The 27728-nt window shown below is 40.3% G+C and overlaps 1 protein-coding gene and 1 pseudogene across 2 annotated transcripts; one reads left to right on the top strand and one right to left on the bottom strand.

Annotated features, from left to right (window-relative positions):
* Positions 1-1541: 1541 nt before the first annotated feature.
* LOC310947489 (dehydrogenase/reductase SDR family member 13-like) lies at positions 1542-11472 on the bottom strand. The gene is made up of 5 exons (XM_083914304.1): positions 11121-11472; positions 8595-8713; positions 7876-7999; positions 7311-7637; positions 1542-4302 (listed from the first exon to the last, which is right to left on the bottom strand). Exons 1-5 carry the CDS (start codon positions 11245-11247, stop codon positions 4043-4045), a joined length of 957 nt encoding a protein of 318 aa, XP_083770430.1. The 5' UTR covers positions 11248-11472; the 3' UTR covers positions 1542-4042.
* A 2945-nt stretch (positions 11473-14417) lies between these two features.
* Positions 14418-27451, top strand: LOC310947490 (dehydrogenase/reductase SDR family member 13-like; annotated as a pseudogene). The gene is made up of 4 exons (XR_014593869.1): positions 14418-14558; positions 16897-17015; positions 23821-24147; positions 26594-27451. The product of XR_014593869.1 is annotated as a dehydrogenase/reductase SDR family member 13-like (transcript).
* Positions 27452-27728: the final 277 nt, after the last annotated feature.

Genomic DNA, 27728 nt, shown 5'->3' with positions numbered 1-27728 from the left:
CTCAGTGCGGAACGTTGCTCATTGCACGAGTTCCCATCCGGCTCATAATACTGACACACAAGACACAACACGAGAGAAATTAAACTGATGAAAAGCGAGATGATGAGTTGTTGTTGCTTTCGGTGGGGCGACATTTGAGTTCTAAGAAACGACCAAGTGGAAACATGGACAAGAGCACGGCTGTGTAAAAATTCACCTCCCACTGGAGCTCTTCAGCCTCTGCTCCACTTCAATGCTGAACATGCTGCAGCTAACGTTAGCACAGACAACGCTGAACATGTTGCAGCTGACGTTAGCACAGACAACGCAGAACATGCTTCAGCTAACGTTAGCACAGACAATGCTGAACATGCTGCAGCTAACGTTAGCACAGACAACGCTAAACATGCTGCAGCTGACGTTAGGACAGACAACGGTGAACGTGCTGCAGCTAACGTTTGCACAGACAACGCTGAACGTGCTGCAGCTAACGTAAGCACAGACAATGCTGAACATGCTGCAGCTAACGTTAGCACAGAAAACACTGAACATGCTGCAGCTAACGTTAGCAGAGACAACGCTGAATATGCTGCAGCTAACATTAGCACAGACAACACTGAACATGCTGCAGCTAACATTAGCACAGACAACGCAGAACATGCTGCAGCTAACCTTAGCACAGACATCGCTGAACATGCTGCAGCTAACGTTAGCACAGACAACGCAGAACATGCTGCAGCTAATCTTAGCACAGACAAAGCTCCTGAGGGACTGTCATTAGTTGATGGATCATTTTTGTTTCTGTGTTTTTGAAAACATGGGAGAAAAAGCAGTCCATGTTTAACTGTTTATTTTATGCTTAGGATATTATTTTAAATATTTTCGCAATGTTAGGTTTCCACTTATCTTGAATATACCGTACTAAGCACTGTTATTTTTCATAAAGCAAAACAGATGTGTTTAAGATGTAAAAGTTTACAAAAAGTTAGTGCTCACTGATAAAAATAAACACAATTTGTTGTTTAAACTCATTGTTGTGTGTATGAAGTCATATACCAAAATCCATTTAAAATTGAAAAATGGTGCTTCTTAACTCAAATATTGGCTCAGTGGAAGAGTGGGACTTACAGTTGGACATCGAACACACCTCACACAAATTCACTTTAGAATACAAATGTACAGATCATGTTTCTATGTACTAGAGTATTGACCTTTCCCAGCAAACTTTTACCTACTGCTGAAATCAGAATCTAAAGAGCTCGACAAAACTAACATTCTTGCATAGAACAGTAAGTAGTCAGTGACAACTGTATTAGAGAGATTAGTATAGAAAAAACATTTCCAGGGTTGACTGCTGGTGAAGACATGTAAAAATTTTGACCAGTACGGCTCCTGATGAAAAAACAACACGTCAAATTCATTTTGGTGGCATCAGCCAGCCAATCTTTTGACACAATAACTGGTCTAGAAGCATGAAAATGAAGTGTTGCAGAGTATTTTCTCATTTTATTAAGAGCTTTAGTGCAAAATGAACATCATAGTTTCAAGTGAAATTACAGATAAGAAAAAACAAATTCCAGCTACACATTTTGTTTCTTTGCATGCACGCAAATACAGAGTAATCAGATTAAAACATTTAAAGGACATGCAGGATTTTCAACTGGAGCTTTACACATCATTCTCATGTAACTTGATTCTTGTGTAACTTGTATGTTCTTGTTATCAATTTATATGATGTAATTGTGTATCATGATACCGCAATGTGTGATTTAATCATAATATGATTCCACTGAAGAGACAATAAATTATCATATTGAATTATTGCCCAGGGAGAAACAAATACAGCAAGTAGTCACTGTGGCCAAGGTGCCAGCACCATTTAAATCAAGCACAGGAATGACATTTTGTGTGCTGCTCTCTGGTTTGATGAAACCCAAAAGGCTCCCTGTGCGTGGTTGCATGAATGTGGTTTGAATGATTGATTAGAAGATGGGCAGGTAGCCTCTGCCATCAGTGTGTGAATGACAAAAAAAATTAAAGGAATTGTGATTTTCATGTGTTTCCACTGTAACGGATTGCCTGAATGTTTTTTTTCGGTGTTTAATCAGTGTTTTGAAAGGTCAATCCTCACATGGATAAATGAATCAGTGTTAAAAGGCGTTAAAAATCACCAGACAGAAGGATCACAATTATATGAGCAATAATCAGAGCTACAATGCAAACTCAGTTTAAATCAGTGTATAACATAATAAGCTACACTCAGCATCATAAAATGTCTTTTAAATAATTGTCCAAAAGGTCCAAATAATGTTCCCCAACAGAAACAGTCCAAAGTTAAAGCAAAAATCCCTTTATGGTTTCAAGCACAACAAAATAAAGAAAGAATTATTAGTTGTTTTTTTGTAGGAGTGAATCATCTTCTCAAACTAAATAATAAAGGATCTCTGATAAGTCTCACTTTTGTTTTTTCCTGTTAGGAGTGGAGCCTCTTCCCAAACAATTTAAACAAAATGATCTTTGAACAAGTGAATCTCCAACGCTGTCGGAGTGTCCTGAGAATTGTAAACATGTGACCATGTAGAGACAGAATTTACATGCTGTCGTGTAAATAAGATCAATAACATAAGGCTGTTTAGTTCGTTTACTAAAAGGATAAAGTTATTATTAAATTGAATACACTACAAAGACAAGATATTTAATGTTCAAACTGAGAAATTTTATTGGTTTTCTTTTTTCAAATATTCTCATTTTGAATATGATGCCTGTAACACGTTCCAAAATGTTTACCACTGTGTTAGGTCACCTTTCCTTTTAACAACACTGAATACATATTTTGGGAACTGAGGACACTAATTGTTGAAGCTTTGTAGGTGGAATTCTTTCCCATTGTTGCTTGATGTACAACTTCAGTTGTTCAACACTGCGAGGTCTCTGTTGTTGTATTCTGCGCTTCATAATGCTCCACACATTTTCAGTGAAAACAGGTCTGGACTGCAGCAGGCCCGTCTAGTACCTGCACTCTTTTACTACGAAGCCATGCTGTTGGAACACGTGCTGAATGTGGCTCGGCATTGTCTTGTTGAAATAAGCAGAAACCTGTATGTACCTTTCAGCATATTTGGACCAGAGGACACAACGTCCATGATTTCCAAAAAACAATTGTAAGTATGGACTCTTCAGACCACAGCACAATTTTCCACTTTGGGTCAGTCCATCTCAGATGAGCTTTGGCCCAGAGAAGGCGGTGGTGTTTCTGGGTGTTGTGTGGCTTTCTCTTTATATAGTAGAGTTTTAACTTGCACTTGTAGATGTAGTGATGAACTGTGTTAACTGACAGTGGTTTTCTGAAGTGTTCCTGAGCCCACGTGGTAATATCCATTACAGAATGTCAGTTTTTAATGGAGTGACATCATTCAGTGTTGGTTTCCAGCCTTGCTGCTTAGGTGAAGAGATTTCTCCAGATTCTCTGAATCTTTTGATGATATTATGGACTGTAGATGATGAAATCACTAAATTACTTGCAGTTGTACGTTGAGAAACGTTGTTCTTAATCTGTTGGACTATTTGCTCGCCCCATCCTTGTTTGTGAACGACTGATGCGCCTTATACCCAATCATGACACTCACCTGTTTCCAATGAACCTGTTCACCTGTGGAATGTTCCAAACAGGTGTTTTTGGAGCATTCCTCAACTTTCCCAGTCTTTTGTTGACCCTATCCCAGCTTTTTTTGGAACATGTTGCAGGAATCAAATTTTAAATGAGTGAATATTCACAAAAAAAACCAATACATTTTCTCAGTTTGAACCTTACATATCTTGTCTTTGTAGTGTATTCAATTGAATATAGGTATAAAATCATTTGAAAATCATTCTAATCTGTTTTTATTTACATTTTACACAACGTCCCAACTTCATTGGAACTGGGGTTTGTATATACATGTATAAAACCTAAGAGAGCAGCCCTTAAAGAAATAAGAGACCAACAATGAGACATTTGAACTGGAAGCCTGTTCAGGTCTCTGATAAGGCACACAGGGACCATACTGGATTAGGATCCAGTCTGTTAAGATGAACTGGTTAACCTCTCACTCACTTCCCACAGCTTCTTTGCCAGGGCATCATCTCGTCCCTTGGCTCCCACCTGTTGCAGTGCACAGTTAGTGAAGTAGCGTCCGCTGAGAGGCTCGATGCCCTCCTGCAGGGCACAGTACAGGGTGGTCTGGGACCCCCCCTCAGGATCCAGAAAGAAGAGCTTGGCAAAGGGCATCACAAGGAGCTGTTGCCACAGGCTCATGCTGCGACACAGTTCTGTGTAGATGACTCCTGGTAAAAGAAATTATTCAAATATATGAGTGCTCCATGATTAAACACAGCTTGGCTTACATTTCCTGGCAAACTTCGGCATTTATCAATTTGGATGTGAGCGGGAGCTACGATCAAATCTCACGTCAGGTCTGAGATCGTGTACGCAAATTTAAGCCTGTGTATTTGCGGTGCAGCACAGCAAAATCTGGCTGAAAATAATTAACAAACCTCAGCTGTCATTAAGCATAAGCAGCCACATATTAAGAACAGATCAAAACGGATTCTTAAAACGAATAAAAGAATTAAAAATTGTGGTTGGAGCAATTGATTGTACTCATGTGCGTCTGAAGGCACCATCCGTGAATGATTACGCATTCATCAATCACAAAAACTATCACTCGATAAATGTACAGGTGATTTGTGATGCCAAGCTATCGCTTTTAAACGTGGTGGCCAGGTGGCTAGACACGATTCTTTTATATTTCAAAACAGCTCGGCTCCAGTCCCCCGCGACCCTGACAGGGACAAGCGGTTGAAGATGAATGAATGAAAAGAAAAGCGCACTGCAGAGCCAAAGTCATCTCCTCGGTTAGTGGCTACCCTAGATAAATTGCATTAAATCAAACACGGTATCAGATGATTAACATTTTGGTATGGTTCTTCTAGGTGACAAAGGTTATCCTCTAACGGAATACCTTTTAACCCCGCTGGCAAACCCCGCTACAGAGCAGGAGCGCAGGTTCAGCAGTGCTCACACCCGCACATGGGTCACAGTGGAGCGCTGCTTCGGGTTGACTGCCTCCGTTATTCTTTTCCATACAGCGTTTTTATGGGCCCCTTTTATTCCACTCTTAAGACTGCCTAAAAACGCATCTTTATTTTGCTCCATCTCGGATGTCAGGATGCCGATCTCTGTGTCAGAAAAGTCTCTTTTCTAACCAGTGTTTCGTCTCTCCATGTTTGACCTCAGTGGGCGATGCCTCCAAACCAGGAATATTTAAGGGCGTAACATGTTAAGTGAAGGTATTGCATGTTGCTGAAGGAGGCTCACATAAACATTTGCATTCACCCTGCCATGTAGCCGTACAAGAGGCCCAACTCCTGCTGCAGAAAACATCCCCAAACCATAACACTTCCTCCTCATAATTGAACTGACTTCTTTACACACTCTGGGTTCAGTCTTTCCCCAGTCCTACGCCCAACATAATGTTTCCATCAGACCCAAATAAACTGAACGTCCTCTCATCACTGAAGTTACTCTGGACCAGTTTTCCTCTGTCCACGCAACATGCTCCTCAGCAGAGGGAAGTCTAGCCTTTTTATTCTTTCTGCTGATGAGAGGTTTGGTCACTGCAGAGTGGGCTTTCACTCCAAAAAGTCTTAAACGATGAGACACTGTGCAGAGACAGATCCTTGCCCTGTTCAGAACTGAACTTGAGACCAACTCCAGTCTCAGTGTTGAACTGATTCCCCATTGAGCGTCTTCTCATAATCCTGTCCTCTCGTGCACTTGTTTTACGTGGACGACCGGCCTTTTTGAGGGACTTAAATTAATCTGTGTCCTTGTAAAGTTTCAATCTTCTTGAAATCACAGACTGTCAACGCCCAACCTCTCTCTGATGGCTGAGAGGGTCATCCATTTGGCCTTCATCTGAACATCCTGCTGTCTCAGGGTTTCAGTGGCCTAGAGCAGCTCGCCAACTTGCAAAGTAACCAGGAGAGCTGCCGGATAAATAGGGTCAAAGTCAAAGTCAGCTTTATTGTCAATTCTTCCCATGAACAAGACATACAAGGAATCGAAATTTCGTTTCTCACTATCCCATGCGTAGACTAGACAAGACACGGACAAGACACAATTAGTAAAGTAAAGTGGCAAGACACAATGGTAAGTGACACAACATAAATTATCTAACGGCTATAGTAACAACAAAACAATACAATAGTAATAATAATAATAAAAATAATAATAAAAGTGCAGATGGTGGCATAATACTCTTACAGGTCTTGAAAGAATAATTATATATATATATATATATATATATATATGTAAACAATTGATGTTTCAGCAGATTACTGTGAAAGAGTAGTGTCTGTGAGACATAGACATAATAGGTGCCAAGTGCCTTGGTTATCTAAACAAACAGCTAGTACAGCAGTGGTATAGACAAAGAGGATATTCTATCAAATCATGGACAATAAAAAATAACAGTAGAATAAATCAATAATATATTATTTGTGCTCTAATTGTGATCTCCACTGTATGTTTTCCAATATGTACCAAATAAAAAATAAAACGGTGTTATAACTCAGTTTGTCCACCAGAGCGCACTCCAACCCCATTGTTTACAATACTCTCAGCACATGTAACAGAGTGGAGCACAGTGAGCCGTAACTGTGGTATGGACTGCAGAGTCAAGCGATGTATTCACGGGAAGTTGGGAAGTTGCAAAGTTGTGAAATACTGGACAGTTAATAAACAATGACAACAATGTCATTTTCTCTTTTCAATATAATAAAAATAATATAACGTTAACAATGTCCCTGACAACTGTTATTACATCTGTTTGCTAATTTTCAGTCAGTGATGTAACGTTAGCAGATTGAACGCATCAGAGCATCTTTCAGCAGCTCAGCACAGTTAGCATGATGCAGTGGTGATTGAGTTTGCTGAATGCTGATTTCTTGCCAAATGGTTACCCAATGTAGTTGGTGAGATGCATTGCTGTAAAGTAAATAAAAGACGTCCTCATCGTTTACTCTCCATGACAAGCTTCTTTCTGTTGAAAATACCAGTGATCAGGGACCACTGAGCACTATATAATAACAAATATTCTTTATAAAGTTATTTGTTTAGGAAAGCAGCCTTCTGAGACACTCAGCAGAAAACAATGGCGCAAATCCACATAGAAAAGATCTATTTTCATTTCAGCTCAAAAATTCACAACATCAGTCACGGTCAAAATAGCTGCTAGTGGATATGTTACCTCACCCAACATTATGGCATAAAATGTAGAGAAGGCACTGACCAGGGTGGAGGCTGTAGCAGGTGACACTGGTGCCCTCTAGCCTGTTGGCCAGCTCCCGGGTGAAGAGCACATTGCACAGCTTGCTGTTGCAGTAGGCTTGAAAGTTGTGCCAGGTAGACTGATCCGGCACTACGTCCTTCTTGGAAGCCAGCAGAGGGAAGTCAACGCTGCCAAAGCGGTGCAGAAGTGCAGCCACATTGACCACGCGACTGGGACCACACTGCTGCAATCGCTCCAGGAGAAGGTTGGTGAGCAGGAAGTGACCCAGGTGGTTTACACCAAAAGCCATGCCGAAACCATCCTCAGTTTGTCCTGGCCCCATCAAACCTAAAACAGAGTACTTCAATTTACAGCACTGTGGTGGTGAGGAAAAATATAATAGTTAATGTATCCTTTAACTGTACTTTAGTTTTTCATTGTTTTTATGTCCACTCTGACAGAAGATATTCAAACACTTACTGTAGATCGATGCAGTGTTCTGACAGACCTTCATCAGAGCATTATGTTTTATGTTAAAGTAATTATGTACCATGGAAGGCTATTTCACCATGTTTAAAATCTTCACCTGCGTTGTTGATGAGGATGTCCAGTCTGGGTTCAGTCTTCAGGAAGGTTTCAGCAAAGCTGCGAACAGACTTGAAACTTGCAAGATCCAAGTGCATGAACACCACCTGATTGTTGCCAGTCTCCTAAAAGACATTAAGGCTGGTTAAGTGAACAATACTGATGAATAAAAACTTGCCTTTGCTGATTTGTACACATTTGAAACACTTGACTAGAAAACATCTTGCAATCATAAAGTAGCATAGTGCCATTAGCGCACTTGGAATGTGTCAGTGTAAATGAAGTGTGAAAAGCCCTTAGGTGTCTTTAGGAATACACACACATACACACACACACACACACACACACACACACACACAGACACAGACAGACACACACACACACACACACACACACACACACACACACACACACACACACACACACACACACACACACACACACACACACACACACACACACACACACACACACACACACACACACACACACACACACACACACACACACACACAGGTAAAAAGCATCACTGTTGTGGCTAGTAAATACATGTATATTAAAAACAAGGTTTCCCTGTGACACAGCCATGATACTGTGCTGCCAGGCACTACAGACACATTTCCACAAACATTCTAATAAATCCCCATTGGTTGAAGGTACCTTTTCCAGCGGTGTGCTCGTGGGCCCTTAATTGCAGTGTATATCTATCAGAGTACTTACTCTACGGATGTCGAAAGCAGCAGCCTCAGCTTTGTCCTTGTTACGGCAGGCTAGGATCACCCTGGCTTCTCTCTTTGCCAGATCCAAAGCTGTGGACTTGCCAATGCCACTGTTGCTTCCTGTGAAGGAAAACCACTGGAATACATCACACTTAACTAAACACTAACAACAAAGAGCTGTGCTCAACTTAATGACACCTAACTGTCATTCCATTCATACATTTAGTATTGAGATTATACAATCAGCATTTCTTTTTAAAAAACGAATTCAGTTCTTTAAAATACACATTGTTGTACAGTCCCCAGAACAATATATTATGGTGGGAGAGGATGGTACAAAACAGATATTAGAATTAAAAATTGTGAGAGCTTGTTGGGAACATTACCAATACTGGACTCTACTCATTTCATAATGTTCCTTACTTCACATATTTTAACTTGTATGATTAATACTTTCAGAGGTACATTTCCCTTTAGGACCATTAGAGCTGTGTATTAAAACGTCCCCGGACAGGTGTGGGTAGGTTTATGGATGCACTGCAGGTTAGGTTGAATATCTGAATCCAAAACGAGGAGGCTTGGTGCTCGGGTCTTATGGAAGATGAACATATAACTTGGGAACTGCAGTACTCTGTGGGGAAATAGGGAAAATAGTCATTCAAAAGATCGTTTATATTTATTTTATAATTAAGTTAGTTGTTTAGCCACAGGCAAACTTTTCTTCGGCTTCGGCTGTGTCACGGAGCACCGAGTTCATGCTGCTGTTTGGTCTGACCATGGCTCTCACTGTAAATGGGTAGATTTGTGTCGGAGGACCATAACATGTAACTTAACGAAAGGTGATTCAGTACAGAGATGACACGGGGCCATGTGTGTTTAGTGTCTCAATAAACAGCGACCCCAACAATGTTTACATGAAGAAGAGCCAGGACCAGGAGTATGAATGGAGCTAACGTTACATGTTAGGAGCTAACGTTACATGTTAGGAAGAGCTAACGTTACATGTTAGGAGGAGCTATCGTTACATGTTAGGAGGAGCTATCGTTACATGTTAGGTGCTAACGTTACATGTTAGGAGCTAACGTTACATGTTAGGAGCTAACGTTGCATGTTAGGAGCCAACGTTGCATGTAAGGAGCCAATGCTGCATGTTAGGAGCTAACGTTGCATTATAGGAGCTAACGTTACATGTTAGGAGGAGCTAACATTACATGTTAGGAGGAACTAATGTTACATGTTAGGAGGAACTAACGTTACATGTTAGGAGGAACTAACGTTACATGTTAGGAGGAACTAACGTTACATGTTAGGAGCTAGCGTTGCAAGTTAGGAGCTAACGTTACATGTTAGGAGGAGCTAACGTTACATGTTAGGAGGAACTAATGTTACATGTTAGGAGGAACTAACGTTACATGTTAGGGAGGAACTAACGTTACATGTTAGGAGGAACTAACGTTACATGTTAGGAGCTAGCGTTGCAAGTTAGGAGCTAACGTTACATGTTAGGAGCTGACGTTACATGTTAGGAGCTAACGTTGCATGCTAGGAGCTAACGTTACATGTCAGGAGGAGCTAACATTACATGTCAGGAGGAGCTAACGTTACACGTTAGGAGCTAACGTTACATGTTAGGAGGAGCTTACGTTACATGTAAGGGGCTAACGTTGGATGTTAGGAGCTAACGCTACATGTAAAGAGCTAACATTACATGTAAGGAGCTAACGTTACATGTTAGGAGGAGCTAACGTTACATGTTAGGAGGAGCTAACATTACATGTTAGGAGCCAACGCTGCATTTTAGGAGCTAACGTTGCATGTTAGGAGCTAACGTTACATGTTAGGAGGAGCTAACGTTAAATGTTAGGAGGAGCTAACGTTTCATGTTAGGAGGAGCTAACTTTACATGTTAGGAGGAGCTAACGTTACATGTTAAGAGGAACTAACGTTACATGTTAAGAGGAACTAACGTTACATGTTAAGAGGAACTAACGTTACATGTTAGGAGCTAACGTTACATGTTAGGAGCTAGCGTTGCAAGTTAGGAGCTAACGTTACATGTTAGGAGCTAACATTACATGTTAGGAGCTAACGTTACATGTTAGGAGCTAACGTTGCATGCTAGGAGCTAACGTTACATGTTGGGAGGAGCTAACGTTACATGTTAGGAGGAGCTCACGCTACACATTAGGAGCTAACGTTGCACGTTAGGAGGAGCTAACGTTACATGTTAGGAGGTAACGTTGGATGTAAGGAGCTAACATTACATGTAAGGAGCTACGGTTGCATGTTAGGAGCTAAAGTTACATGTAAGGAGCTAACGTTACATGTTAGGAAGAGCTAACGTTACATGTTAGGAAGAGCTAACGTTACATGTTAGGAATAGCTAACGTTACATGTTAGGACCTAACGTTACATGTTAGGAGGAGCTAACGTTACATGTTATGAGCTAACGTTACATTTTAGGAGCTAACGTTACACGTTAGGCGCTAACGTTGCATGTTAGGAGCTGGTAGAAGAGGCTCGTTACCTGTAACAATGGCCGTCTTCCCCTTCAGCTTCACTGAACTGGAGCACCTTGCTCCCCTGAACACACCGTAATACACTATCACATAAAAGGCAAGCGCTCCTGCAACGAGGCTAAGCAACGCCGACATGACTGCACTGAACTAGCAACACAAGTCCATGATTTTCACAATAAAGTCTTTGGGGCCGCACGAAACATTTGAACGTTACTGTTTTGTTCAGCATGAAAGAGCCGATATTCTTTTTCTAAAACAAATCCCAAAACAGGGCGCTTTTGAAACGTGGCAAGATAATATAATTGTATGGTTTCATCAAAAATTTGCTTTGAAGGACAATAATAATAATAATAATAATGATAATAATCTTCTTCTTCTTCTTCTTCTTCTTCTTCTTCTTCATGAGGTTTTATGGCGGTTGGCAACCAGCGTTAAGGTGCTTTACCGCCACCCACTGTGCTGCAGTGTGGGCCAGAGTTATCGACCAATGAATCTATTCAATTCTCCCCATCAATCCTGTTTGTCTCAAATATTTAAATACTTTCCCGTCACAGCCACAGCAATGTTGGATAAACAGGCAAAGCAGGTGATTAAAAATACAACCTGGCTCCTTAAAGAAACACAGAGAACAGAGTCGGATGATGACAGAACTCTCCAACTCTTACATACTACTGAGCCAGAAAATAGCATGGGAAATAGAGCTCAGTAGCCACAAGCTAACGGCAAACAGCCTGTTACTATAGCAACGGCTGCTACCTATGCCACCGCCAGACTGTTGGTCCAAAGGATCGAGTACGGTGTTTTCTAAAGTGTGACAGTCCTGTTGAAATCCAGAATATACTGTAGCCATTCCTGCAATATGGATATTCAATGGTGGAAAGTAACTAAGTACGTTTACTCAAGAACTGTAATAACTGTAATCCAATTGTATGCTACTTTATACTTCTTCTCTTCTACATTTATTTTGTAACTTTAGTTGCCAGTAACTTTACAGATTCTGATTCTCAATACAAAATATTTAATTATGTTTAAAAAAGTATAATATCATATATTGATTTAGATGAGCTACACAGTGTAAATATATATATATATATATATATATATATATATATATTTAATTATAATAATAATAATAATATATATAAGTAATTAAAATTTGCCCCACCTTTTGTGAACTGCATTATGATATTTACATGAATCTATCAATTATAATCCAATGATATAGTAGTCTAAAATGGGCCTGTATAATGAGTCCTTTTTTAGTTTTGTAGGCTACTTTTACTGAAGTAACATTTTGAATGCAGGACTTTTACTACAGTGTGGAATTACTACTTTCACTGAAGTAAAGGCTCTGAGTATTTGAATCCATTGTGTAGCATGAAAGCATGGTGGAATCATTTATTATTACCTTTATATATTCACAGTGTGTGTTTTGGAAAGTACATTGAGAAAAGACTTTGCGTTATCTTGCTTTGAGTTTTAAACTGAATTAGATTATTATTATTATTATCATTATTATTATTATTCATTTTATTTATAGATCCATTTTTATTTGTTTTTCAGTTTAAATATATTTAAAGTTCAAGGAAATTCACCGGTAAAAATATATATTTTATTTAGTTCAATAAATGAGTTAGTGAGTAAACATGTTAACTAATCACATGAATATTATAACACGTTTGTACTGCATGAGAAAAGCTGCATGTTTTTTACCCCACATTTTCCGAGAAAAAAAATCAGCTTAGGCCCCGTACATGCAGGTTCTAAGAGAAATTGAATGCCAATAACAACATTGCTAAGCCCTAATTTAATCAAAAAGGAAAGTTTTAAGTTTACCCTTAAATATGGGGACAGTGTCTGCCTCCTGAACAACACTTGGAAGTTGGTTCCACGGGAGAGGAGCTTGGTAGCTAGAGGCTCTGCCTCCCATTCTACTTTTAGAGACTCTAGGAGTCTGAATCAAAATCCATCCATACGGGCTTGAATTTGGAATTCTTAGATGATTTGGAATTCACATTAAGTTTTACTACTTTTCCACCAACTTCCATAATTAAGAGGTACATTTAATTTTTTTTAAGCAATGTTCGCTTCGCCCCAACCTTAAAAGTAGCATATCCGTTTGTTTGGTGGACTGGAGGAACAAATCAAACAAAGTAAAAATACCAGACAGTTTAAAGGTGTATGAATAAAATAATTTTTGTAAGGTACCGGGGAAGGAGAATGTGACGCATGCTGATGGTGATGTTGTTGTTGTTGTTAATATCTCCATCCTAAAATACCAGCCATTAGCAAATGCTTTAGCAATGTGTGGTTAATGTACCAAACTGATTATCCTAGTCTATGGTAGTTTAGGACATATGCATAGACTCAGCCAAATACTGTTCTGTGTCAGCAATCATAGGCAGTCTGCATGTGTGGAGAAGGCGATTCCACCTCTATCCTTAACATACATAGCCTATTTATTTATTTATTTATTTATTCATGTCGTTGGAACTAGTAGCACAATGTGTGTATTGTCTAGTGAGACATAACAATTGTCAATATTCGGATGCTGTGTTGTTTTAATCAGTATTGGTCATTCCAAATAAAACAATCAAATGTGTGTGTGTGTGTGTGTGTGTGTGTGTGTGTGTGTGTGTGTGTGCGTGCGTGCGTGCGTGCGTGCGTGCGTGCGTGCGTGCGTGCGTGTGTGTGTGTGTGTTTATGCCATCAGCTCATTTTTTTTCACATTCATGACTGTATGCCTGAAGGACCTATTATGGTTGCAGTGATTCACAATGCATGAAGAACCTATTTGATTGACTGTTTTATTCCGTCATTGACTGCCTGACTTATGATTTTTAAATGAACATTTTAAAAAGTTCTCACATACCCCCTGCAGTACTCCAAAGTATGCGTTTGAGAAACACTGCCCTGAAAAAGCAGCTCAATTGTGTCTACAACTGCAGAGGGTGCTGCTTTCCTATTGGATGATACTTGATGGTAGGGAGAGGAGGATAAGCATTTTTCAAGATCTATTTTGATTTAACACAACACTGTACAACACATATTTTCTTGTGTCTCTTATGTCCATGATGGTTAACCAGAATATGGACTGTATTATTTAATTTCACTTTGAGCTGTTCTCAAAATGTAGAACAAAGTTGAAATGCATTAACCTAACTTGCTCAAACATATCTGACGCCTGATAACAAAGGGCACACTGCCACACCCAGGCAGGAAATGAGTGAGTTTGTTTGAGTTTGTCTCTCTATATTCAAAAACTCCCTCTGACTTCCTCGGTGCAGCCAGTCTGGTGTGGGTAACTGGAGCTTGAACAATGTCAACCCTTCTGATGGTCGTGGGTGTTGTTATCGGAATTGCTTACATTTATCGTCATGTTGTGGTGAAGGGAAAGCAGTGCACAAGTAAAGCCAGGCTGGATGGGAAGACTGTGATTGTGACTGGTAGGTCAAGATTCTTGTTTGTTTTTGTTCATTTATTTATTGGAGAATGCTGTGTTATATTCTGGCTTTTGGATTTGTGTACAACATTCAATAAGTTTTGCATGAAGAAACAGATCTTACTACTACTAGTCATATCATTGCAGAGATGGGGACTCGAGTTTCAGCAGTGATATCTAGCTGCAGCCCTGGGCCCCTAGTTTCTCGCAATAGCACCACCTACCAAATTGGATGACCACAAATAATTACTATAGCATTTATACAGGTATATACTATATATATATATATATACCTTTATATCAGTGACATACAGTGAGGGTTGGGGTTGGGGAGGCACTGACTCACAAGTCAGATTTACAAACATACAGTAGGATGCCAATAGGATAGGATGAGAGAATAGGACTGAATAGGATGCTGAAAACCATTTTAAAACACCAGTATATCTTACCTTTACTTGTAAATGACTTCTTGCTTTGACTGAAAGTCCAGCTTTGAAAAATTTCTTAGTTTAGAAATCAAATCCTCCATTATCAGGGCGAGAAATGACAGCTTGTCGCTAAGCTCTACAGCTTCGCACAGCACACTTCTGTGTTTACTTTTTGCATACAGGTCAGAGTTCACCGTGACCTGGCTGGATGCAGGCAATAAGGCTGTTCACTATCGCCGCCTTCCTTGAGGCAGAGGTACTGCCTGCCTCAGGGCAGCATTCTCCCTGTGGATTTATGTCACATCAATAAGATGTAAATATTACACACATACGTAAAATACATCACTGAACACCATGGAAAAGAAGACGTATTTTTATTACATAAAAGTGTCCTCAACCATCATATTGGAAACATACACAGAAATGGGAACAAGCACGCGCCGTTTGCACACGCTCAATCCAGTTTGTGAGTGATTGCGCAATCTGGAGGGAGGCACGGCTGTCCATGCCTCACCTCTCATCTCTGAACAGATTATTTAAGCAGGAAATAGAGAAGTTTTATATGTTACAACAATTTTAATATTTGAGTTTTTCTTTCTTTACATAAATAAAGACATTTCCACCTTAAAACGTTATAAAAATCCACCCAAATGCAGGAAATTAACTTTGATGGTCAAACTTTTGTGAGGGAGAAGCCCCAGACCCCCCTCTTATTAAGGTGTGCCCCTGAATAAATAAAGCTGAAAAAAGATCATAAAATAACACATAATATGTGCACTAAATGCTAACTAAAGAACAAAAGGGTGTTTGTGTGCGCGTGTGTGTTTCTTTGTTGAGCTTCCTTACATTGCATGTGCACAAACATGAACACACTTGAGTTCCAAACTAAACAGACATGTTGCAGGAGTTTCCCTCTCCGCGTTAAGGCCAACTCAACGCACCATGTAGTGTCAGGTAAGATAGAGAATGATTAGTTTGCATGCAAGCCCCTGCGTCAAATTAAATGAGACATTAAATATATAAATGTTAAATTTATTTGTGTATCCATCACCGCCCTACAATCGAATCCAATGCTAGTGCCAAAAAGGGTTAGGTTTACAGGAAGGAGGAAAGGTTACAGTTCACCGAGATTCATCCGTACTGCAGATCATACCAAGCTTGTTTACCATTCTTGAAGCACAGGTCTTAGGAAAGGCACTTGACTGACTGGTTGAGCCTGCTGCTCGGCCTGCAGTTGTGTTCATTCACACATCAGAGGTCTGAGTCTGCCCCCTTAGAGATGAAGATGACAGATGTATTTATTTCACTGCAACAAGTCACACTATGGATAAATGGAAGTATATATGGGGAAAGAAATACATAGAATTATAATATATGAATGAGTTAATACATGAATATACAAATGCAAAATATATTTGTAATAGACAAATACACATATAAATATAACATTATTTATATTTAATGTCTCCTTTAGGTTGTAATTTATTTATTTATGGTGATAATTAAGTGTTGAATTGCATAATTATGAATTCATTCATTTATTTAAGCATTTTATTATAGAATTACATCATATATTTATTTAATCATGTATTTAAGAATTTAATTTATATTATTAGTTATGTATTTATGTATTTAGTTCTGGCCCTTAAAACCCACCATAGTAGTTGTAAGTAGTAAAATCAAAACCTCAGTTCAGGTGTAGCTAAGTGGTTAGCATGCTAATTTCAGTAGATATCTCTGCAATCATTGACATAACATCAAAACCACTGACTGGTACTTGACAATGTTAGTTCATTTTTTTAAATAAAAGTCTGTCCATATCTTCCACATTGCACCTTTCATTTATATTCCACATCTGTTGGATTTGCAAAAGTAAAACATGTATCACCCGTGTCTCTTACTTTTCATCTTCAGGCAGCAACACAGGCATTGGGAAGACTACAGCTATAGATCTGGCAAAAAGAGGAGCCAGAGTGATTCTGGCCTGTCGCAGTAAGCAGAGAGGAGAGGCTGCTCTTGAGGAAGTCAAGAGGGTGAGCATTCTATCATACTCTAATATTCTTCCTAGAGAAGGTTCTCTGACACAGATGCATGCCATGCAAAAGCTTGTCATTATGCTCTTAGGATGTTGTTGTGTGTAAATGTCATATCAGGCTGCATCATATCAGAGGACGATGGTAGCTGATATCTATACCACTCTGTATTCTGGTCCACCCTCAGAGCTTAGGCCATAGACATAGCTTGCTCACATTTTATTTATTCTTTAATTAACTTTATTTAACCATAAGAGTCTCATTGAGATTAACTATTTATTTTTCAAGAGACCTGTCCAAGACAGGCAGCAGCACAAATACAAAGACACAGTTACAGACAAAAAAAAACACAAAAAGAGACCAAATCCATAGGAAGCAAAAAAATCAAGCAATGGGATCTTACAGCCTCGTAAGACCATCCTCCATTACATTTTACTATTTACAAAATAGTCAGTTACAATGCCAGGTCAATTTAAAAACGCAGACATATCAATAAGCCATCTTGGGAATCGCGGAATGCATTGTGGGAATATGGTGATGCATCCTGAAACTGATTTGGAACTCACACATCTCTGCCTTCAATCTTCTACTGTGTCTGATTGCCACAACGTACCCACCAGCCCACAGGCCCAAGGGGAAGAACGCAAGCACCTGAGAGGCGCCCTTACAACTTGTGGTTACCCCAGCTGGACCTTTGTGAAAACGGCAGCTGCTTCCAGAAAGTAAAACCAAAGTGGTTGAAAAAAAACAAAGAAAAAAAAAAACAAGAGAAACAATATAGTCATTCCGTATGTGGCTGGGGTATCAGAGAAACTCAGGAGGATCTTCAACACACACTGCATCCCTGTGTATTTCAAACCCAGTAACACACTCAGACAGAGACTAGTACATCCCAAGGATAGAACACCACACACCCACAAAAGCAATCTGGCTTATGATGTCCAATGCAACAAGGAATGCAAAGATCTCTACATTGGAGAAACAAAACAACCACTGCATAAACGCATGGCCCAAAACAGGAGAGCTAACTCCTCAGGCCCGGACTCTGCTGTCCACTTACATCTCAAGGAGAAAGCCTACTCCTTTGAGGACAACAATGTCCACATCCTGGACAGAGAGGACAGATGGTTTGAAAGAGAGGTAAAAGAAGCCATCTATGCAAAAAGTAGAGAAACCATCGCTAAACAGAGGAGGAGGTCTGAGATGTGTGTCCATGTCTCTGTCCACGCAGCAGCACTGTTGTTGTTATGTGACGCAGCGGGCAATAGAAGTCTGAGGTGTGGAGATGACTGCATCGTTAACAAAGTATCGACATCCAGACGACAACGCCAAGGGGGGCGTTCTCTAATATTCCCACTCTGGGACCTGGTTACAGAAAAGACCGTTTTCAGACTCTGATAACGCTGGCTGTGTGTGGATGGTCGGCCTAACCGGTATTAAAATTGTGCGTTTATAGGAAAACACTTTCTCGTGTGGCTGGGCCCTACATTCGTTTTTTGTGTGGACTGCAATGTCCCAGCTCGGACTGTAACCTGTTACACCAAAAATACACCTTGGATCACAAAGGACATTAAGGCCATCCTGAATAAAAAGAAGAAAGCATTTAGAGATGGCAACCGTGAAGAGGTGAGGAGAGTGCAGGAGGTACTGAAACTGAAAATCAGGGGGGCTAAAGACAATTAAAGGAGAAAGCTGGAGAATAAACTCCAACGTAACAACATGACGGACGTATGGAGTGGCATGAGAACCATCACCGGGTTCCAGAAGACTGGTAGCACAGGGTTGGAGGACCGTGTGGACCAGGCCAATGAACTGAACCTATTTTTCAATAGGTTTGATACTGCGGCCCATTCCTCACATGACTCTGCTGTTGGCGGCCTCTCAACGACTGCCACTTTACCTCCCCCTTCTCCTCCTCCTTACAGACCCTTTGTCTGCCCCTCACCACCTCACTTCACACCTACCTATTCCACCCTTCCCCCTGCTCTACATCATGTCCTCCACAACCTGACGACCTCAGCCCTCCCCCAAAGGACACCTCAACAGTGTCCTTTACGCCTGACCTGGTGAGAAGACAGCTGACGAGACTCTGCAGGCCCTGATGGCGTATTTCCCAGGGTGCTTAAAGCCTTTGCCCCACAGCTGTAAGGAGTACTGAGTCAAGTCTTCAGCCTGTGCCTGCACACCCAGAGGGTCCCTCTGATGTGGAAGATGTACTGCCTCGTGCCTGTGCCAAAGAGGCTGTGTCCCAGTGGCCCTCAGGACTACAGACCGGTGGCCCTGACGTCCCACATCATGAAGACCATGGACAGATTTGTCCTGGAGCAGCTAAGGCCTATGGTCAAGCCCTTCACTAATCCACAACAGTTCGCTTACCAACCCCGCCTGGGAGTTGAGGACTGCATCACCTAACTGCTGAACAGAGTCTACAGTCATCTGGACAAGCCAGTGAGCACTGTGAAAGTCCTGTTCTTTGACTTCTCCAGTGCATTCAACACCATCTGTCCGGCTCTACTGGGAGGGAAGCTGGCTGCGATGCAGGTTGAGGCCCCCATTGTGTCCGGGATTGTGGATTACCTGATGGGCAGACCCCAGTATGTACGCCTACAGAACTGTGTGTCTAACAGGGTGGTCATCAACAATGGGGCCCCACAGGGGACTGTCCTCTCTCTCTTTCTCTTCACCCTCTTCACCTCAGACTTCAACTATGGCACTGAGTCCGGCTACCTTCAGAAGTTTTCTGATGACTCAGCAATAGTTGGCTGCATTGGAAAGGGGGGTGAAAGTGAACACAGGACTGTTGTGGGCAACTTTGTCACTAGAGTGAGCTGAATCATCTGCAGCTCAACGTGACTAAAACAAAGGAGCTCGTAGTGGATCTGAGGAGGGTAATAATACCTGTCTCAATCCAGGGGGTCCCTGTGGACACTGTAGAGGAGTATAAGAACCTGGGGGTTAACTTCAATAATAAGTTGAACTGGACTAGAAATGCTGAGGCTGTCTACAAAAAGGGCAAAAGACAACTCTTTTTCCTGAGGAGGCTGAGGTACTTTAACATCTGCCGGACGATGCTGAGGATGTTTTATGAGTCTGTTGTGGCCAGTGTGATCTTCTTGGCTGTCACATGCTGGGGCAGTGGGCTGAAGGCCACAGACACCAACAGACTGAACAAACTGATCAGGAGGGTCGGTGATGTCGTGGGGGAGGAGCTGGACACCCTGACGACCGTGGCAGAGAGGAGGAGGCTGTCCAGGCTCCGGTCTATCCTGGACAATGTCTCCCACCCTCTCTACGACACACTGGCCCAGCAGAGGAGCACCTTCAGCAGAAGCCTCCTCGCACCCAGATGCACCACAGGAAATCTTTCCTGCCTGTGGTCATTAAACTATACAACACATCCCTTGGATAGTCTGTCACCCCCTCTCTGTGATATGGACTCAACCACAGACAGTCTGTTCTTTTGCACATTAGTCTGGTATTTTTGTTCTTGTATGTACGTATTTCACTACCGTAAATATTCATTTCTGTAAATCTAAATTTGATATTTCGTATATATATATAACTTTATACTTATATATATATATTCTGTGTTCCTCATATAATGTATGACGTCTGTATAATATTTGTTGTTTGTATATCTGGAGTTTTGTAAGAAAATTATTTCCCCCTAGGAATATTAAAGTATTTCTGGTTCTGATTCTGATTCTGACTTAGCATCATCCAGCTGTAAGTTAGAGATTACAACCAACTGAATACCCCTCCCCTCACCCTTCTCTTTACAAGCATGTAGTAGAACCTACAACAGGTACATGTTGCCTTTTTAATGCTCTTTTTTTATTTTTTTGGCAACGACAATTCCTTCTCCTGTGGCGTGGCTTAAGTATGATCTTGCATTATGAACAAAAGTGCAGTGCAGGCTTTTAAATTTGCCGGGGCCGTAACATGCATGTCTCACTGAGCTCCTTCTCCAGTCTTCCACAGTCACGCTGGCTCTGAGCGAAAACGTGTTTAGCCTTACCAAGACCACGTAGTGCTTTATGTCCCTCTCTGCCGTTCATAGTTTTTATAGACCTGAAGGACATGGAAGCCTCCATAGAGCTGACCTGTCTTATGGAAATACAGATAAGAAATGATTCCCTCAGAAGGGTAAGTCAGCTTGTTGGCAGAGGTAATTGTGCACCAATGAGGACTCATTTTTGAATGAAGACGTTGATTTGAGGTAATAAATTACTTCAAACACTACACAGTGTCCCTTTAATAAAAGACATTAAAGCTCTGGAAATTAACTATGTGTGTGTTTATTGTGTCATGACAATCCTGTCAAGGAAACCTTCTGCAGCAGCCAATAGGTTACAGTGGGAGTTTTGAAAATGTACACAATTCAATTCAATTCACTTTTATTTATAGTGCCAAATCATAACAAAAGTTATCTCAGGACACTTAATACACACTGAACACCAGATTAAAAAAAAAAAACCAATCTGGAATTATTAACAATGTACATGTTGAAGACAATAATAATAGTAGCTTGATTGTATATGGCACAATTCAAGAAACCCAAGGATGCTTCACAAAGGTACAGAGCTCCCATGTAAGGGCCTGAAAAGAAAATTATTACACAAGTGAATACTGAAAAAATGAATGAACAATAAAAAAATACTATTTCCCAAATTGAACAGTACAGAGTTGGCTGATGTCGCAAGGGCCTTTACAAAGAGGCAGCTGGGGCTGTTAGCGTATCTGGTAAAATATTATTTCAGAATGAATAAAAAATGTATCATTTAAAGAAGGTATGGAAAAACTCACCAGACCTGTGCCTTGGCAGGGGAAACAGTATGATAACTGTTTAGATTACTTTTAATTTACTTTACTTTTTTTGGATTTAACTGTGAGGCAGAGATTGTGTCAGACTTTCATTCTCCATCTAAGTAGAGGGGAAAAAATGTAGTCTTCTTAAACTACCATGTCATTTTATAATTTAAATGATTTTGATAAGATATTTTTAACAGAAATATGCAGTAACATTTCATTTCAAAGCCTCGTGGAGCTGATGTGTGATTATTTTCCCCCCATAGTATCATTTGAGGCCACTTGACGTCTGTTACTATTTCAGCTACCCATGGTGACAGGCATGCCCTTAAACCTGAAGCTACTGTATATCCCCCTCAGTGCACTTTGTTTTAAATGTCAAATTGTTCTGCAGCCATTAAAAATGAATATCAATTTTATTAAATATTTTTTTATTCAGACAAGTACAATCATACTTACATTTCCTTAAATTCCTTGAAATAACAATCACAATGGACCAACTATCAAAATACATTTTCATTCCTTAGGTTAACCCTTTATAAATGTCAGCTTAGCTGAGCGCCTTCTCTGTTGTGTGAATGGCCAACACCCATGTCATGATCCCACAAGTCCGGCGGTTGCATGATGCTTTCTTCACTCCTTGGTCCGTACCTGATAGCTGCCCTTGAAAGACGGAACTGTCTGGCCGTTCGTTCGTGTTCTGCTGCATTGTCTCACAATCCATATTATTACCGCAAAATTAATTAAAGGCTAATTAGCTTGCTATTGCAATTTGCTAGTTAACTAGCAGGTGCTAGCTAGAGTACAGTAAAGTGGTTCAGAGTTGAAATTGAAATCTTACTGTGGTTATTGATTCATTAGGGAGGAAGCGCTTCCAATGTGCATTTTTTTCAGTGTTTTGGCCAATTACAGATTTGTATTTTAAAAAAATAGAAAAAGGAAAGAAAAAAACATTTAACATTGAAGAAGTCCTGCCCCATGGGGAGGAAGGATTTGTTTATAATTTATTTATTTTTATCATTATTATTATTATTTATTCTATTTATTATTTCACCACCTCACAGAATTTATTCATTTTATTTATTGCCCTATACATTTAGCCTTCTGCAATGTATGAATAGCCTAGTTATCATCACCAACTAAATTTATGTTTATATGTATTTACACTGCACATTAACAGTTTAATTAAATGTGCCTCTGTTGTTAAGTGTGTAATGTGGGACTTCAAGACAGAGCACACACACCTCCACTCTCTACCATGAGTGACGACTCCCTTTACTTTCTTCACTTTTTGTAATGTGGCAGTGTAGGAACCTGGCCCTTGTTTTTGTATGAATACTTATGAGAGATAGTGCGGTGAGGACCTGGCTTGATATGGTCTATGGTAAATATAATAAAAGTGCCGTGAGGAAAATCTCCCATGTTGCTTGCCAATCCTTTATCTAACCGGGGCTACCGCCACCTTCACCTACAGCAGTCAGACACCACCCCTTTGAGGCGGACCAGAGTTTAGTTGTTTGGGCCGCACTGCATTCAATCCCAGAAATCAAGACTTTAATTTGTCTGTCCTGGAATTTCATTGATGTTCTGCGACGTAACTCCTCCACAGCATCCTACTCCCACCACCACCTGGTAATGGGATTGCCTATCTGAGATTTCAAGTAACCACAATTGGACGATATGAAAAATAAAAGGATGGTCCAACCCTACGGTGAAGTGTTGAATCAGTTTCCTGTGAAGGAAATTACAGAGACAGGAGGAAGATAGGCAATGTATGCTTTTCTACCCTACTGAACAGAAAGAGGTCACAGTCAGCTCAGCAAGTATGTAACGCAATATATATAAGACATGCAAGTTTAATGAAATCAACATTATATTCACTTTTGTCTGCAGATTCAAGGAATCATTATAGTTTTCCAAAGATATTAGCTGGTGTAAAGACTTGCTTGTTTTGATGTTGCCATGTCTGGAAACTTTTTTGTTGTTGTTGTTACAGGTGTTTACCTACAGGGCCGAACAGAGGATTGACTGGGGATGATGTTTGGTGTTAACCACATTGGTCACTTCCTGTTAACCAACCTATTGCTGGACCGGCTGAAGGAGTGTGAACCGAGCAGGGTGGTCAACCTGTCTTCTATGGCACATAACTTTGGAAATATTGATTTTGACTGCCTGAATTCCCACAAAGCTCTGGGACTGGGGACCTCATTCATTGAGGTTCTCCAGGTCTACTCCAATAGCAAGTTGTGTAATGTCCTCTTCACCCATGAGCTTGCCAAAAAACTGCAGGGAACCAAGGTCACCTGCTACTGCCTCCATCCCGGTCATAATTGCACACATCCATTTCATGCAAAGAAACAGGAAATAGGGTCTTAAAACAAGGAATTAAAGTACACTGACTCTTAAATGTACATGACAGTGGTGTTTTGGGGCAGTTTTTATATTTAATTCAATGCAAACCAAGTATATGTGGGGAGGCTCTGGAGATAAACGCCTTGAGTGACTTTGGCTGTAGCAGAGGTGTGGTTATGGAGAGAGATAAATATATACGTTCATATACTTTATACATACATAACTGTACAGATTATCATGTGCATTGTCATTTTTCGCATGATTTTGTGATCTTGCAAGCAGCGCCGTCGTATAGGGGGGAAAGGTGATGACAATTCTAAGGGCCCACAGCCAGCCAGGGCCCACACACTGCTCCAGTAGCCTCTATGACAAAATGATTATGCACTGAACTAATATATATTCATACGAATGAATCCGAATTAAAACAAAGCCACAAGTTGTACAATACTCTATATATATGTTTATTCTATTCAATAACCCCCCTGGCCCCTTCTTAGAAAATGGTTTGGTCCACACCGCGGCTCTTTCTTCCCGGGGTTCTTCCTCATCGGAATTAAGTGCTAGCCGGTAGAGAAGCTAACTGCAGCAGAGTCAGTATGCCCCCCAAAAAACACAAGTCTGGACACCAGAAAAGAGTTGAGAAAGAGGTCAGGTGTAGGAACAGCAGAGCAGGGGCCCAAGACATCAAAACCTTTTTTTTTAAGAATGGTGAGAGTAAACTACCGAGGGCGGCTTAAACAATTAGCCTGCTTGTTCATTCATTTAATGTCTGTAATATTACCTTTGACGGGGCGCAGGCTGGAGCCTACGCTAGCTGTCATCGGGCCCCGCTCTGGACAGGTCGCCAGTTCATTAAAAAAAAAATCGCCAGGTCATTGTAGAGCGACGGTTCCTAGAGTAGCTATAACTGAACGTTACTAATTTAGGGGCTACCACCGTGACTGTGTGTTTCGCACATAACACTGTCGGACAGTGCTCCAGTAAGCGCCCATTCAGAGGCTGCATTCAATTGTATTATGACCCATTCAATTTCTACTCAGTAATTATGAGCATCTGACGAAGGTCAGTTACGTTTTCATGATGTGTTCAATGTGGTCTTGTAAAATGTGTCATTAGTGGGACATTTGAATAGTCTAAATACAAAAAAAGTTAATTGTTCAAAGATTTGTCGTTGTTGTTCTGTTTTTTTGACAACAACAAAGTAAAAAAAAGACTATTTAGAATTTTGGACAGTTTACACTGACTTTTGAATGGTTTAAAAATAATTTATCCATATCAGAACTTGAACCAGTCACCTTCTGGTTCCCAAGCCAAGTCCCAACGGACTGAGCTACTGACGCCCACCATTGTTTTACACAATATATATATATATATATATATATTTAACAATATACCTTTATCCTCTGCTGCTCCAGAATCAGCAGTGCCTGCTTCATCTGAGTTTGACCCCACAGCAGATGCTCACCCCCAGCAGTCCAATGATGCCTTTGATGGTGAGTGAGTAAACACCTTGGGGAGCTAGATGAGGAGCTCTGGGTCAGCTCTTATCTCGTTGTTTTACTTGCACATTTAAGTTAATTGTTACATATTTACCTGTGGACTACCTTGAGCCAGGACACTGTTTTTCCTTTTATATCAAATTATTTCATAAGCATATCAGTGCTTGATTGTTGAATACAATAAAATACCCACTACCTATTTGTTGAGTGGTTAATTGAAAATATATTTGCAATCAGAAGTGTAATAACATGTTTCAAATCAATAAAATGAGAATAAGACAACTAATAATACATAATTTACATAATAATACTCTGACTTGTTAAGTTGTTAATCTTAAAAAAGGAAACAAATTGGGTGTATTACACCAGGCACCGTCAAGAACACTGAAAAACAATACAATTGAAGGTGGCAAGGAATAGGGTAGAGGGGCCCACACCGATATTCTTTCAGGGGGCCCAGAATTCCTAGCAACTGCCCTGCTTGCAAGGTTAATTGTCGAGCAAAGTACCATAAGTGCTCCACGTCTGCGTTGCCGCTGGGCAGAGGATGGAACCGAACCATGAAATAAATAAATCATAGAGTTCCCAATGGTCGAATCGCGTGTGAACAACACTTTAGGCCATTAAAAACTGGCAGAAGTTTTAGCAACAGCAATATTACATAGGGGTTGAATATTTGTGACTTGGCTATACTAATTAAATATACTGTTAAAAACAAATACTACATCCTACTTTTTCTTTGTTGATTTTATGTACCACTCAACTGATATATAATTAATATTTATATATTTCCATGACAACTGTACATATATTTATACAAGTATATTAACATATATTATATAGAGGTGTAAATGGTTATTTTTAAAATAGGAGCTTAAGATCAGGCAACTAAAACTACATTATTTTATGTTTTTGCAGGGGCTATCAACTCTGACTCTGACCAAGGAACACTAACTTAGTACTGCTAATACTCCTGAAGCCCCTGACTGCGTTTTTCTTCAAAGACACCATTCAAGGATGCCAGACCACCCTACATTGTGCTCTCAAGGAGGGGATTGAACCTCTCAATAGACGTTACTTCTCCAACTGCACTGTGAGAGAAGTCTATGCTAAAGCCAAGGATGACCCTGCTGCAAAGAAGTTGTGGGAGCTCAGTGAAAGGCTGTCTGGTCTCGCATAAAAAGCTTTTCATTGAATTCCTAATATTGGGTTGTTATTGTTTAAGTTTGATATTTTTGGGAAGATATCCTTGCAGGTACCTGACACATAACATGAAAAGGTTAGGTGGCAGGCAAGCTGAGACAAGCACTAGAAGGTAATGTTGTGTACTATACACTATGACCATACTGGCTATTTGGCATGAAAGGTTTCTAGTTTCACTGGTTTAGACACTGCTATGATGTGTTAGAAAAAGGTGAGGACAGAAATCAGAATGTAATAATGTAAGACAAATAATCAGATTTTTAATCAGCATTAACTGATAACTAGTGAGCATTGTTGGTTATTCAGATCAAATCTGATCATTACAGAAATATATTTAAGAATCCAACTTTTTTAGGAGCTTTAATAACTCATCAGATAACCTTATTTTCTCCCTGCACTGAACTAGAAGTTCAATCTATAAGAAGGCATGACATACGTAGAGCAATTTAATTTATTATTAACTAAATAAAGAGAAGAATAACCATAGAATCTCAGTCATAATGCTTTCTCTTGAATACATTCAATATGGTTCCACAGATCTTTTAAGTGTTAAGTGTTTTCTTCATTGATAAGTCCAGTGGCGAAGACTGCAAGGGAAGCTCAGCTTCCCCTAAAATGTCACCCAAAAAAAGGAAAGGAAAAAGTGGTGAAATATGTTCTGCTGTGTGTACATTTCATTGACTAAATACGAGCTAGAAAGCCTACATCTTTTGTTCAGAATCAGCTACTTATCACAGGTAACCGGAGCAACTTCCTTCTCATTCATCCCCACAGCACCACAGCGCTTTACACAGTCGGACGCTCAGCTTCTACTGACTTCACTGGGGAGGACTAGAGCGGGTTGTTCCAC

This window comes from Echiichthys vipera (assembly GCF_963691815.1).
Source record: "Echiichthys vipera genome assembly, chromosome: 5".
NCBI classification, from domain to species: Eukaryota; Metazoa; Chordata; class Actinopteri; order Perciformes; family Trachinidae; genus Echiichthys; species Echiichthys vipera.
Note: the sequence above shows the minus strand (reverse complement) of the source record. Positions and strands in the feature narration are given on the sequence as shown.

Excerpts from the sequence above, each read along its gene's own strand:
- LOC310947489 (XM_083914304.1), bottom strand. The coding sequence starts at position 11,247 with ATGTCGGCGTTGCTTAGCCTCGTTGCAGGAGCGCTTGCCTTTTATGTG. Across the intron at positions 8,714-11,120 it reads GAAGACGGCCATTGTTACAG|GAAGCAACAGTGGCATTGGC; the intron begins GTAACGAGCCTC and ends TTTCCTTCACAG. Across the intron at positions 8,000-8,594 it reads CTGCTTTCGACATCCGTAGA|GAGACTGGCAACAATCAGGT; the intron begins GTAAGTACTCTG and ends AATGTCTTTTAG.